The sequence below is a fragment of the Cyclopterus lumpus genome, chromosome 9 (assembly GCF_009769545.1).
Source record: "Cyclopterus lumpus isolate fCycLum1 chromosome 9, fCycLum1.pri, whole genome shotgun sequence".
Taxonomy (NCBI): domain Eukaryota; kingdom Metazoa; phylum Chordata; class Actinopteri; order Perciformes; family Cyclopteridae; genus Cyclopterus; species Cyclopterus lumpus.
The window spans coordinates 1,800,821-1,816,152 of NC_046974.1; the positions used below are offsets into that span (position 1 = coordinate 1,800,821).

The following is a 15,332-nucleotide window of genomic DNA, read 5'->3' on the forward strand; positions in this document are numbered from 1 at the left end:
GTCCCTTCAGTTAGAGGTACAATCTTGAAATACTTGTACTGTACTTGAGTACTTATATTTAATCTAACTTACTCTACTACAATCCAGAGGGGGAATACTGGACTTTCTTTATCTCTTATATATATATACATATATAAAATATATATATTATTTGCCCTTATAAAAAATAAATATGATTAAAAAATGAAAGATTATTAGTGTAAAATAAAAAATATAATCTAATATAGCCTAAAACTATAGATGTAGGTGTTAAAATAAGCTCCACCTTTACCTGCGGCCACATTAAAGGTGCTGCACTAATAATTATAATCCCATTAAACATATTATTCTGAAACGTGTCGTTCTGCATGAAGAGTACTTCATTTTTTTATTCTCATTCTTTTATACTGACTGAAAATTTGAATGCAGGACATGTCACAGAGTATTTCTACACTGTTGTACTTTTACTGAACTAAAAGATCTTCTTCCACCACTTGATACATAATAAATAAATACAAATAATCACACAAAAGAGGGGAAGAAAAGAGTGATAATATAGTAATTCACTCACTTAACTTCTGTGCCTTCACAACATACCACCTGTTATTTACAAATACATGAAACATTTGTTAATGAAAAAGCAGATTAGACTTACTTATTGTTATTTATAACGCGTTAATACTCTCACAATGTGTCGGTCAACCCCCCCAAAAAATACAGACTTATGCAATAACCATTCATAATAAATAATAAAACAAAACTCCACAGACGAGAGGATTTTTTTTTTATAAAACATCCTTTAATCATGATTGCCAAACATATGAATTAAGGCATATACAGTATAAAAAAGCAACAGCAGGTTCCATGTTTATACGATTTCTCCGTGTGTTATTAATAACTGGATACAGCGGGTGGGATGCGAACACACACACACCAAGCAGCCTTTATAAGACGACGCCGCGCCGTGTAAACAGAGTTCATAGCACTATATTCAAGTAATAGAATGATCACCGATACTATGCAGGTAAGGTGTTGTAGAGGTGAGGCGGAGCCGCTGATAGGCCGAGTCAGGCGGTGCAACCCGCACCAGGAAATATACCCTCGTTACTTCATGCTACATTGGAAGAAACAACACTTTAAAAACACGTCTCTGTTGTTGTTTTAACCCGTGTTGTTGTTTTGCTCCGACAGCAGTTTTGGGTTTGGATTGGTTATTATTTTTTAATTTTAATGCCAGCCATGTCATCACAATGATACAAATTAAATTAAATGAGGTTTTTATTTTATTTTTTATTGTAGCAGTATGTTATTTAATGATGATGAAAAAAAAAAAAAAAAGCTTGAATCAACTTTATTTATTTAAATATTTTATGTTATTTGGATGTTCGCAGCCAATTTGACACTGTTTCACGTGTCAAAGAGGAAGTAACTGAGATTTCAGAACTACAACTACAGGCTAACGCTCTAAATCACGGTCTGTGTGACGCGACATTGAAGGCATCGTGGTAGAGGTTGATGGATTCACGTACTGTGATTCATAGTTAGCATACGCTAGTGTTAGCATGTTAGCACTAAGGCTTAAAGTACCAAAAGTAGAAGTACTCACTATGCAGAATAATACATATATACACTAGATTATATAGCTGGATAATAATTATTGTTGCATTCATGTGTTCATCACTTTGATGCTGCAGCTGGTGAAAGTTTCATTTTAATAACTTGATGCACTGCTGGTTAACTTGTTAGTATCTCCAAAGTATTAGATTTATCCACAATAATACATCAGAATGTGTTTGTTTATCATATTTTGTCGTATTAATGTGAATCTGTAAATTAAATAAAGTTAAAGTTAAATAAATATAGTGCAGTAAAAAGTACAATATTCCTCTGAGATGTGGAGTAGAAGTATAAAGTAGCATGAGATGGAAATACTCAATTAAATATGCCTCAAAGCTGTACTTAAAGGTGCAGTGTGTAGTATTCGGCGACATCTAGTGGTGAGGTTGCAGACTGCAAACAACTGGAATGTCTCCCGCTGGAGAACTACGGTGGCCTCTCAGTTTTGTCCTCTCTGGGCTTCGGTAGAAAAACATGGCCGCCGGCTCCATACGTAGACATAAACGACTCTTGCTAAGCTAACAGAAACCCACCAACGATTCTCATTGTCAGGTTATCACACACTAAATCACACACACTTAATTATGTGATATTCCATTTCTGCCAGTAGATCCTAAATGCTGCACACTGTTCCTTTAAGTAAAGCACTTTAGCTAACGGTCTATCAGCGGCTCTGCATTGAGCTAGTTAGCTTGTAGGGGGGGGAGCGCGGGAGCCGGGGCAGAGCAAAGGATTGTGGGCCTCACTGACCGTAAACTTTGAAATCAGAAGGATAATTTCAGTGTTTTCAAGGTTAAATTATATTTTTCCATCTTATTTCAGTTGTAGATACTTAAAACTACGTTGAATTTAGCGTTCGGATTCGCCATCAAATGCTTTTATTTAGTAAACGAACACACTGAAATACCCGTTTGGTTGTGAGCAGACTTAACGTAACGATAAAGAAACGGGTGTAACACTGGAACGGTCCTTCAGAGGGTGAGAGGAACTCGTCACGTTGGTTCACCTGCAGCTCCGGCTTGGACCTCCAGCTCCAGCGTCGTCTTTTAATAAAAGCCCAAAAGAACGAGAATCAAGTCACAACAACACGCGTTGAAGTCACTCCCTCGATCTTTATTCTATATCATTCTATATTTGGCACCAGTCTTTTCCCTTTTCTGGACCTTTAAACTATCAGCTGGTTCCTATTCAAGTCCCGCCCCCAAAATCATAAAAGAAACCAATCCGGAAGGGTTGACTCTTTTCCACATGCGGCCATTAAGGGCCGGTTGGGGTTTCGCCACAAAAGAAACATCGACAGGTGGGTGAAAGTCCTGGTTCGTGTTCCTTTGTTTGGCCGTACCCCCTCACCGCGAGGTCCATTTGGTAGCCATGGTTCTGCAGGTCGGTGGCAGCTTTTCTTTGGGGTCCTAAACCTCGCTGGCTCTTAAGAGGCCCAAACTGGAGCTGACGGTCGCTAAGCAACACACGTGTCCTCAAACCCTCAAACTCTCTCTTTTTTTAGGAACAAACTCGGCTGATAAATTAAAAGGCTCCGCCCCCCAACCCCCCCCACCCCCCCCGCAAAGATGGAGGTCAACGTAGAGGAGGGTAAAAGCATGTCGGTGCTTCGCCATGAATCTGTACAGAATATTTACACCAGTGGGGACCGTACGCGGCACCGGGCAGGTCCATGTGAAGGTTTACTCTCACATAAAGACGATACAATCAACATGGTTACGCTCAAGTACAGGTTAGTAATACAAATGTATAGCGTCAGCACTATGGAGGGAGGAGGACCACTTCAATAATCAGAAGGAGAAGAAGAAGAAGAAGAAGAAGAAGAAGAAGAAGAAGGAGGAGGAGGAGGAGGAGGATAATAGACTTTTTAGCTTCCTAACGCTGCTTCCCAAAGATCAACTCTATCGGGGAAGTCTCCTTCAGTACATTCAGTCATATCATCATCATCATCATCATAATACACTACGATAAATGTGCAATTTGTAATTTTTTTTTTAATAAAGTTGAACGCCACGGCTGCAGTCGGGGCTGACGCACGGCATTCTGGGACGCCCACTGAAGTGAAATCTCCAAAAGCTCTGGATTGGTTGGTGCAGATCCCGCCTCCCCCGTCCCTCCGGCTGCTCCCACCATGACGTGTTATAAAAAACGGGTGCGTTTGATTAGTAGGAAATGAAAGAGAGTCTTTTTGTTTCTTTTTTTAAAATTCTAGTTCTCTGCCTCTAAGCGAGGCGAAGCTTATTAAACACCAGGAAGTTGATGTCTGAGCGATCTGCCGTTCCTCATGTGAGACGTGGGACGTCCTACTTCTTCCCTTCGCTCTCTGTGGAGACAAAGAGGACAACACACTGAAGACACGAGCTGTCAGTCACACGGATCTGGTTGTATAGAAGTCTATGCTTCATGTGTTAAAGCTGCATTCTCTCTCCTGACCACCAGGGGGCGACTCCTCTGGTTGTATAGAAGTCTATGCTTCATGTGTTAAAGCTGCATTCTCTCTCCTGACCACCAGGGGGCGACTCCTCTGGTTGTATAGAAGTCTGTGCTTCATGTGTTAAAGCTGCATTCTCTCTCCTGACCACCAGGGGGCGACTCCTCTGGTTGTATAGAAGTCTATGCTTCATGTGTTAAAGCTGCATTCTCTCTCCTGACCACCAGGGGGCGACTCCTCTGGTTGTATAGAAGTCTATGCTTCATGTGTTAAAGCTGCATTCTCTCTCCTGACCACCAGGGGGCGACTCCTCTGGTTGTATAGAAGTCTATGCTTCATGTGTTAAAGCTGCATTCTCTCTCCTGACCACCAGGGGGCGACTCCTCTGGTTGTATAGAAGTCTATGCTTCATGTGTTAAAGCTGCATTCTCTCTCCTGACCACCAGGGGGCGACTCCTCTGGTTGTATAGAAGTCTATGCTTCATGTGTTAAAGCTGCATTCTTTCTCCTGACCACCAGGGGGCGACTCCTCTGGTAATTAATTATGTTAATCATCACATCATGTCACACATTCACACAAACATGTATAAATGTATACGGACAACGTCAAGTGGGGAATAATAATGATATGTAATTTGATTTACTGGATTATTTTAATAAATATGTATAATTATATTCCTTGACCTCATCTAAAGTGGCAAAGCCGCAATTTATTATTTCTATTTAATTTTCATCTAATTTTTTATTGTATGTTTTGCACGAAAATCAAAAGATGAATGAAGATGCTGTTTTTTAGAATCACAAATGCATCCGTGTAAAACATTAATATTATATATATATATATATATATATATATATATATATAATATTAATATATTCAGCACACACTCACCTGTGGAGGAGTGACCCGACACCTGCTGACTGGAGACCAGCGACCGCGAGCTCAACCCTTCAAACAGGAAGGAAGTCACTTTTCAAAATAAAATGTCCTCATTTGTTCTCTCGTCTTCCTGAAAAGATGAACTCTGTAGTTCAGATCACTGTGTGTGTGTGTGTGTGTATGTGTGTGTACGTGTAGGTGTGTGTGTATGTGTGTGTGTGTGTGTTACCTTGGTAGATGTCGTACTGGCCTGACATCAGGTTGTAGGTCATGCCCAGGTGTGTGTGATGGTGTGTGTGGAGGTGTCGGGCAAACGACACGTGGTTCCTCTCGCGCTCCGCCTCTCTCTCTCCCTCGGGGGAACCCTTCTCACCGGGCTGCTCACACACACACACACACGCACACACACACACACACACCTTTTACTAAACCTGTAGTTCATGTTCATGAAGTATCTCCAGTGTGTCCTTAAAGTATTTGGCCGTGACAGAAATGTGTTGCATATATTTTTACGACAGTAGCAGAAACTAAACTTCTTCTCCTTCTCTAATGTTCTTCAGACAAAGACAATTACAGTGAAGCAGCTGCTGTCTGTGATTACAGTGAAGCAGCTGCAGCTGTCTGTGATTACAGTGAAGCAGCTGCAGCTGTCTGTGATTACAGTGAAGCAGACGCTGTCTGTGATTACAGTGAAGGAGCTGCTGTTTGTGATTACAGTGAAGCAGCTGTCTGTGATTACAGTGAAGCAGACGCTGTCTGTGATTACAGTGAAGGAGCTGCTGTTTGTGATTACAGTGAAGCAGCTGTCTGTGATTACAGTGAAGCAGACGCTGTCTGTGATTACAGTGAAGGAGCTGCTGTTTGTGATTACAGTGAAGCAGCTGTCTGTGATTACAGTGAAGCAGACGCTGTCTGTGATTACAGTGAAGGAGCTGCTGTTTGTGATTACAGTGAAGCAGCTGCTGTTTGTGATTACAGTGAAGCAGCTGCAGCTGTCTGATTACAGTGAAGCAGACGCTGTCTGTGATTACAGTGAAGCAGCTGCAGCTGTCTGTGATTACAGTGAAGCAGACGCTGTCTGTGATTACAGTGAAGCAGCTGCTGTCTGTGATTACAATGAAGCAGCTGATGTCTGTGATTACAGTGAAGCAGACGCTGTCTGTGATTACAGTGAAGCAGTCGCTGTCTGTGATTACAGTGAAGCAGACTCTGTCTGTGATTACATTGAAGGAGCTGCTGTCTGTGATTACAGTGAAGCAGCTGCTGTCTGTGATTGCAGTGAAGCAGACAATGTCTGTGATTACAGTGAAGCAGCTGCTGTCTGTGATTACAGTGAAGCAGACGCTGTCTGTGATTACAGTGAAGCAGCTGCTGTCTGTGATTACAGTGAAGGAGACACTGTCTGTGATTACAGTGAAGCAGACACTGTCTGTGATTACAGTGAAGCAGACGCTGTCTGTGATTACAGTGAAGCAGCTGCTGTCTGTGATTACAGTGAAGCAGCTGCTGTCTGTGATTACAGTGAAGGAGACACTGTCTGTGATTACAGTGAAGCAGATGCTGTCTGTGATTACAGTGAAGCAGCTGCTGTCTGTGATTACAGTGAAGCAGTCGCTGTCTGTGATTACAGTGAAGCAGACTCTGTCTGTGATTACAGTGAAGCAGCTGCTGTCTGTGATTACAGTGAAGGAGACACTGTCTGTGATTACAGTGAAGCAGACGCTGTCTGTGATTACAGTGAAGGAGCTGCTGTCTGTGATTAAAGTGAAGCTGCTGCTGTCTGTGATTACAGTGAAGAAGACACTGTCTGTGATTACAGTGAAGCAGACGCTGTCTGTGATTACAGTGAAGGAGCTGCTGTTTGTGATTACAGTGAAGTAGCTGCAGCTGTCTGTGATTACAGTGAAGCAGACGCTGTCTGTGATTACAGTGAAGCAGTCGCTGTCTGTGATTACAGTGAAGCAGACTCTGTCTGTGATTACATTGAAGGAGCTGCTGTCTGTGATTACAGTGAAGCAGCTGCTGTCTGTGATTGCAGTGAAGCAGACAATGTCTGTGATTACAGTGAAGCAGCTGCTGTCTGTGATTACAGTGAAGCAGACGCTGTCTGTGATTACAGTGAAGCAGCTGCTGTCTGTGATTACAGTGAAGGAGACACTGTCTGTGATTACAGTGAAGCAGACACTGTCTGTGATTACAGTGAAGCAGACGCTGTCTGTGATTACAGTGAAGCAGCTGCTATCTGTGATTACAGTGAAGCAGCTGCTGTCTGTGATTACAGTGAAGGAGACACTGTCTGTGATTACAGTGAAGCAGATGCTGTCTGTGATTACAGTGAAGCAGCTGCTGTCTGTGATTACAGTGAAGCAGTCGCTGTCTGTGATTACAGTGAAGCAGACTCTGTCTGTGATTACAGTGAAGCAGCTGCTGTCTGTGATTACAGTGAAGGAGACACTGTCTGTGATTACAGTGAAGCAGACGCTGTCTGTGATTACAGTGAAGGAGCTGCTGTCTGTGATTAAAGTGAAGCTGCTGCTGTCTGTGATTACAGTGAAGAAGACACTGTCTGTGATTACAGTGAAGCAGACGCTGTCTGTGATTACAGTGAAGGAGCTGCTGTTTGTGATTACAGTGAAGTAGCTGCAGCTGTCTGTGATTACAGTGAAGCAGACGCTGTCTGTGATTACAGTGAAGCAGCTACTGTCTGTGATTACAGTGAAGCTGTCAAAAGTAGAAATATAGGAATAAAAATGGAAACTAATGGATGACTAGTGTAACAGGTTCATAATGTGTGTTTATGGACTAGTGTAACAGGTTCATAATGTGTGTTTATGGACTAGTGTAACAGGTTCATAATGTGTGTTTATGGACTAGTGTAACAGGTTCATAATGTGTGTTTATGGACTAGTGTAACAGGTTCATAATGTGTGTTTATGGACTAGTGTAACAGGTTCATAATGTGTGTTTATGGACTAGTGTAACAGGTTCATAATGTGTGTTTATGGACTAGTGTAACAGGTTCATAATGTGTGTTTATGGACTAGTGTAACAGGTTCTCACGGCGGGGGATTTCCCGTGGTACAGATGCTGCTGCTGCTGCAGCTCCAGGGACGAGGACGAGGAGGCGTCGCCGCTCTGCAGCCCGCCCACAGCTCCTCCTCTGGTGGGAGGAGTCACCTCGGACTCCTCACGGCCCGCCGTCTTACCATACAGAGGGTAGTGGAAACCTGGAGAGGACATTTAAATAATTAAAGGTAAAGTACAAAGAAATACTCTTATTTGCTTCCTTTGTGAGAGAAATGAGAAACTCCACGTCAACACTTCATAGCTCAGATTGTTTAACTCAAAGATTACAAAGGACAGGATGTCCCTAAATGTTGAAGTAGTCCTTTCAAAGTAAAACCTGTGCTCAGACTCTCACCTGGGTAGTTGTGGACCAGGGTCGGGGACACCCCTCTGTAGGAGCCCCCACCGCCCTCGCACATCGCCAGGTAGGGCGGGTAGGAGGAGTGCTGGTACTGGATGTAGGGCTGCTGGGGTGTCATGGGAGGAGACACCGCCGCCCGGGCGTTCTGGGACTCCTCAGCCAGAACTCCCATCGGCTCCTGGCCTTGATCGTCCAGCCCGTCCAGTCGGTCCGGATCCTCCAAGTCGATGGCCGGCGGAAGATCGTGCACCCTGGCATTTTCGGCATCTCCGCCCACACCTCCTCCTCCTCCTCCTCCTCCGGAGGTCATCTTGGCCCCGGCAGGCTCCACGGTCGCTCCCCACTCTTTCCCCCTGTCTGCTTCCCCCTCCTCGGCCTCCTCCCCATGTTGTAGCTCAGAGTATTTGCTGTGAGCGAGGCAGTGAGCCCAGGCCGGGCCGTCGGAGGGCTAGATCGATGGGGGACAAGTGTTGGTGCTAGTCGCAGTGTTTCCCCTATAATGCTGTTAACAGTGGTGGGTGGGAGTCGGTTCAACTCTGGTCCGCGTCTTTGTCCCAGTTTGGTTTTACATGGCCAGCTGCAGAGCTAGAACTAAAGTATTATTTCTTGGGGGGGGTTAAGGCTATTTCATGACTTTCATTGGCACATTTTCAGTTTAACAAAGGAGGATAATTTCTTTCTGCGGCGGCCCACCGCTGCTGAACGACTATAGAGGAAACACTGTGTGCTGGAGTGAACAGAACCAGAGACAGAGCATCTATCACTGGCCCTGGGGGGGGTATGCTGATGAGGGATGACGGCGTTTGTCAACAGCAGGCGGCCATTCGGGGGGGTGATGTGAGGAGTGTGGCGTTCAGAACAGAGACATGTGATCAACGGCTGAATTTAGGCCGAACTGAAGGAAGAAAAAACAACAACCTCTCAGACGGCTTTCATTCAATTCATACGACCCGTTTCTTTTGGGGTTTTTTACAAGACACCGGCACGGCTCGACTTAGTGATGAATACATCGTGAGATGACATGGTTTAAATGAACCTGTACAAGCTCTCTGAAAAAAAGCAACTCATGTAAAAAAAAAAAACACTTGATTGTTTTACATTTTACATTTACAGCATGGATTTTAAAACATAAAAATATATATACATATATTTACATCCATCACATCAAACCACACAATTTTGATTTCAGCCAAAAGAACTAAAGTGACATGTCAAAGCACGGCTACAGCACCACAGAAGCCACGCCCACTGTAATTAGCACCTGATTGGTTGAGCTGAACGCGTGTTTCTAATCTCTTTGTCACACAACAGCAGTCGCCAAAGCAACACCAACAACACCATTAGCGGCGGCGGGTTAGAGACAGAGGGAGAAACTTACACTGGAATAGGAAACATTTGAGTCCAGATCTGTCTGACTGTTTGGGTTGTGGAGTGATGAAGAAGAGGAAGAGGAAGGTGACTTGATGTCATCGCAGTCTTTCATCGAGACCTGGTGCTGGTCCACCAGGTGCGCCGCCTTCGCGCCCAGACTCTGTCCCCTTTCTCCCCTCTCACTCATCTCCACGTAGGACAGGACGGGTTTGGGACAGCAACCTTTGGCTCCATCTGGACTTTTACCCAGCATGGGTCCACCGGCTGAACCCCCGACCATGTGTTTGTCGTCCTCGCTGTCTCTCAGCCCCGGTGCCCTCTCGCCCCTCTGCTTGCCACCGTGCGTCTGGTCGCAGCACTTGGAGGCCAGTAACATTTTCTGGTCCATGTACAGGCCTCTGGAGTACTGGCCGTAGTACAACGACTGGGCCAAGGCGGTCTGAGTCTGGCTCATAGCCAGCAGGAGCTGAGACTGAGGCGGCCCGTCGCCTTTCTTTGAGTCCGAGAAGTCGTGGGAGGAGCTTTTGTCGTCCTCTTTCACTTCCTCCTTCCTGTCTTTACCTTTGCTGTCGAGGCCGGAGCTTTTGTGGAAAGCAACGCTGCTGCTGTTTTGTCTGTCCGACTGCATGTACCCCTGCAGGTAGTAGGGCTCGTATCCGTGGTAGTACGGAGATTGGGGGTCCTTCGATGGCGGGGCAGATGCAGTGGGCGGGGTTTTACCAGGGTTGCCGTGGTTGCTGCTACAGCTCGCCTCCGAAGAGGCCGAGGAGGCGGACTTGGATCGGATTCCGTCCGAGCGGCATTCGGAAGATCCCCCGTCGTCCCCGGCATCTGAGATGTCGGAGTAGGCGGGGCTGTTGTTCTTGCTGTCTGTTGCCAGACAACTGCCGCCGGAGTCGAGCCTCGACGAGCCACCGATGGAGGGACTGGGGGCGTTGTCAGTGAAGGTGTACACCTTGTCCGCCTCGGCTCGGATGCTGGCCATACGGCTCTCCTGGCTCTCTGTGAGCCCGTTCATCACATCCTGCTTACTGAGGTGCTCCTTCAGAAGGCTTCCAGAAATGTCCTTGACACCCATTTTGGAACCACCACCACCACAACCATCTTCCATTTTGATTCCACTGCTGTCGCCATTGGGCGTCCTGATTTGCGCGTCTTTGTTGTGTTTGTCCTTCAGCCTCCGTTTCTCTTTCTTCCTGGTTTCTTTGCTGCAGGTAACCATGGTGGCTTTGAGGAGGCTCGGCTCCACAACAATGCTCAGCTTTGGTTTGAGGGGTTTCAGAGGAAGGATTTTACTGGTGAGGCCCACTGCTGCCATGGGTGAGTTCTGCTGTGAGGTGGCAGTGTCGGCTGTGCCGGTTGGATACGCTGTGTTGGGTATGGCGATCAGCTTTGGGGGAGCAGGGGCCGGAGCGATGGGCCGGTTGGTCCGTGACTTGGACAGCTTCTCGACCTTCCCGTTGGCCTTCTTGCTCTTGTCGCACCCGCCTCCCTTTTTGTCGATCAAGCCTTCGGCTTCCAGCTTGGGCATCTCGACTGTGGAGTTCCTGTCTGGTACCATGCAGTTCTCCAGAACCACGGTCATGTTGGAGATGATGGGCAGATTGCTGAGGTCGTCAAGCAGCCCGTCTTTCAGCAGTGAGGTTCTTCTGGTCTTGGGGTTGACTAAGGGGCTGTGGTCAGTGCTGAGGAGTAGCCGCCTGTTCTTAGGAGATCCCACCGTGGTCACCTTATATAGAGGAGCGGGTCTCTTCGAGGAGCTGTTGGCATTGGTGCTGTTTGTCTCTGAGAGGTCATACGTCATGTTGCTGATGGTGTCCTCGCAGTCTGATAGTCGATCCTCACTCTCCCCGTCCTTCAAGGGCTCCAGCTCAGGCTTCCTCTGCTCCTCGGCCTCCAGGTGTGCGTGCGTCTGATGGTAGCGCAGGCCGTTGATGTGCTTGTAGCGTTTAGTGCAGTTGGGGTGGGGGCAGTCGATGAGGATGGGCGGGGGAGGAGGTGAGGAGGCGCAACCTCCTCCGGGGTCCATGAACGAGGGGTCAGATTTGCCCTGCGGCGTGGATGGGGCACTGCGGGATTTGGCTCGGATCCTCTTCCCGTTCCCGTTTTTGTCGTCAGAGGAGACCAAGCTGAGGTCCAGGTCGGCCGGCGGTTTGTTCTTTCGCTTCCCGGACGAGAGAGAGGAGGTGCTGTTGGCAGGTTTCACCTCCTCCACAGTGAAGAAAGAAGGAGGTGCTCGGCAGTTGCTGTTGATGAGGTTCAGGCTTCCTCTCCGTCCCTTGCTGTGGATGGGAGCCGCGGTTCCTGCCATACCACCTCCGCGGCTCCTGTGCTGCGACAGACCTCGGACTTTGGCTGCAGGGGCCGACTCAACGCAGGGCCTCTCGGCCATGGCCCAATCGCATCCGTTTGCCCCGGCCACGCCCACCGGGCAACTCGGGGTCGCTGGAGGGAGACTCGCAAAACCTGACACAAGAAGGGGAGAACAAATACTTACTGACAGCTTGGAAATGAGATGAGATACAAAACAACATATAGCATAACTGATAAGGTCAGGAAATTATTATTAAACCGTAAATGAGCAAATGCATTGGTTCTTACTTTTAAAGCGTTATAAAAAGATTCCTTTCCACTCCATTCCCAGCCAAGTAATAGACAGTATTTCAACTCCAGCTTCCCCCTGATCCTCCCTCCAACTAACACCCTCTGATCTCTGGGTGTAAAAGGACCAGTAAACCACTTGAGTAACAAATCAAGACATCACAAAGGAGGCTCTTTCTATTTGTATATCAATAACTATTGATATCTTTAGAATAATCTAAATAATTAACTTTTACAAAAGATATAGACTTGGGAAGATTAAAACATATTTGAACCACTCTGCAGTGTGCTCAGTAGTCCAGCAGATGGTGACAACGTAACAAAGAAGAAGGTGTGAACGGCATCGTTGGGTATCACATCATATTACAAACTCTTGTCACATTGTATCCATGTTTTCATCCATATGCATCGCACATTCAAACCGTATTTTGGAGACAATGTGAATGACTGCAATAAGCAGACGAGCAGCAGTCGGTGCTGATTCTCCAGGAATATGACATGCACGTTGGTTTCATGCATTAATGTGAAGAAGGTCAATCAGATCATTTGAAGCGATGAAGATTTTATTAATTTGTTTTCGACATTTCGACAAGAAAAACTGGATGAAAATCCACCTGTTGTATCATATCACATGTTAATTTTGATCCTATCTAACACATCAAATGTTATCGCACTGTACCAAATGTTATTGTTTCAAATTGTATTGTTTTACATCGTATTGTATCATGTTATCATATTTAGTTTTATCACATTTTATCGTATCATATTGTGTCACTTCGTATTGTATTGTTTCACTATGTATCATATCATATTGTATTGTATCATATTGTTTCACTATGTATCATATCATATTGTATTGTATCATATTGTATAACTATGTATCGTATCATATTGTATAACTATGTATCGTATCATATTGTATCATATTGTATCATATCGTATCGTATTGTATCATATTGTATCATATCATATTGTATCATATTGTATTGTATCATATTGTATAACTATGGATCGTATCATATTGTATCATATTGTATCATATCGTATCGTATCGTATCATATTATATCATATCATATTGTATCATATTGTATTGTATCATATTGTATAACTATGGATCGTATTATATTGTATTGTATCATATTGTATCATATCATATTGTATCATATCGTATCGTATCATATCATATTGTATCATATCATATCATAATGTATCATATCATATCGTATCGTATCATATCATATTATATCATATCATATTGTATCATATCATATTGTATCATATCATATCATAATGTATCATATCATATCGTATCGTATCATATCATATTGTATCATATCATATTGTATCATATCATATTGTATCATATCATATCATAATGTATCATATCATATCGTATCGTATCATATCATATTATATCACCATGTATTGTTTTGTGTCACTGTATCATTTGTCGTATTGTATCATGTCAAGTTTATGAACGTTTTTCCCATCCTGATTTACAAACTGAGAAAAACACATGGAAACATAAACTGTAAAATCCAGAAGCTGTTTATGAAGACGTTATGCCGACAAACAGCTGGTTCATATCTTCAGTCAGATTGATCTCTTGTTCTATCAGACAATAAAAGGATAAGTGATTATGATTCCAGGCTCATGTCTGACATCTCTATCCAGACGTCAGGGATAGAAATTGATTTTTCTCCCCTTTGATAACCTGTATGATCATCTCTGTGCTGCATATTGATACATTATGTATTCACATGATGTCTCTTCGTCTTTGAAGTCTTTTGAAGCTGTTTACCAGAGCGCCTCACATCCACTGTCACACATTGTTATTCATATCAACGAGCTGTCTGTGAGATTGCTTTACGTGGATCTACAGAGCGACGCTCTCCTTTCCACGCCGGACCCTGAACCTTGCGTGTGTGCTGGCCTTATGGTGCATTAATTATGACACTGCATTGTGACCTTGGAAAGACTCTTTTGGCCGTTAATCGTTTTCATTAATGGAACCGTGAAGCCCGTTGAGACTTTCTGTCCCCCATGTGATGTTAAAATGATGATATCTCATGTTTCTTATGATGTTTGTAATTGCTTTTTTTCTTCAGCGTGTCCCTGAATGTCACCGAAGCGCCTGGAACATTCCACGGACTTCTCTAAAGATTTGTTTTGGTCTTTTCAAGGTTATGACAAGGTTATGACGAGGTTATGACAAGGTTATAAGAAGGTTATGACGAGGTTATGACGAGGTTATAAGAAGGTTATGACGAGGTTATAAGAAGGTTATGACGAGGTTATAAGAAGGTTATAAGAAGGTTATGACGAGGTTATGACGAGGTTATAAGAAGGTTATAAGAAGGTTATGACGAGGTTATGACGAGGTTATGACGAGGTTATGACAAGGTTATAAGAAGGTTATGACGAGGTTATAAGAAGGTTATGACGAGGTTATAAGAAGGTTATAAGAAGGTTATGACAAGGTTATAAGAAGGTTATGACGAGGTTATAAGAAGGTTATGACAAGGTTATAAGAAGGTTATGATGAGGTTATAAGAAGGTTATGATGAGGTTATAAGAAGGTTATGACGAGGTTATAAGAAGGTTATGACGAGGTTATAAGAAGGTTATGGCGAGGTTATAAGAAGGTTATGACGAGGTTATAAGAAGGTTATAAGAAGGTTATAAGAAGGTTATGATGAGGTTATAAGAAGGTTATGGCGAGGTTATAAGAAGGTTATAAGAAGGTTATGACGAGGTTATAAGAAGGTTATGACAAGGTTATAAGAAGGTTATGACGAGGTTATAAGAAGGTTATGATGAGGTTATGACAAGGTTATAAGTGTATCAACAAGTCATCTAGTCCAGTTATTTGATTCCATTTTAAGATTCTGTGAGGAGCTTTTACCAGGTTGTGAACCAGACTCAGTTTAGTCCTGGTCCTCTATAGACCTCAGGTTTGTCCTGGTCCTCTATAGACCTCAGGTTAGTCCTGGTCCTCTATAGACCTCAGGTTAGTCCTGGTCCT

The 15,332-nt window shown here is 44.2% G+C and overlaps 1 protein-coding gene across 1 annotated transcript in view; it reads right to left on the minus strand.

The window, feature by feature from the left end:
- Window positions 1–3,899: 3,899 nt before the first annotated feature.
- Window positions 3,900–15,332, minus strand: part of znf608 (zinc finger protein 608) — a 43,015-nt gene continuing 31,582 nt past the window's right edge. Inside the window, 7 exon segments of the mRNA XM_034540717.1 lie at window positions 3,900–3,919; window positions 4,920–4,976; window positions 5,137–5,284; window positions 7,968–8,134; window positions 8,329–8,782; window positions 9,713–12,100; window positions 12,102–12,171. Coding sequence (XP_034396608.1) covers window positions 3,900–3,919; window positions 4,920–4,976; window positions 5,137–5,284; window positions 7,968–8,134; window positions 8,329–8,782; window positions 9,713–12,100; window positions 12,102–12,171 — 3,304 coding nt within the window.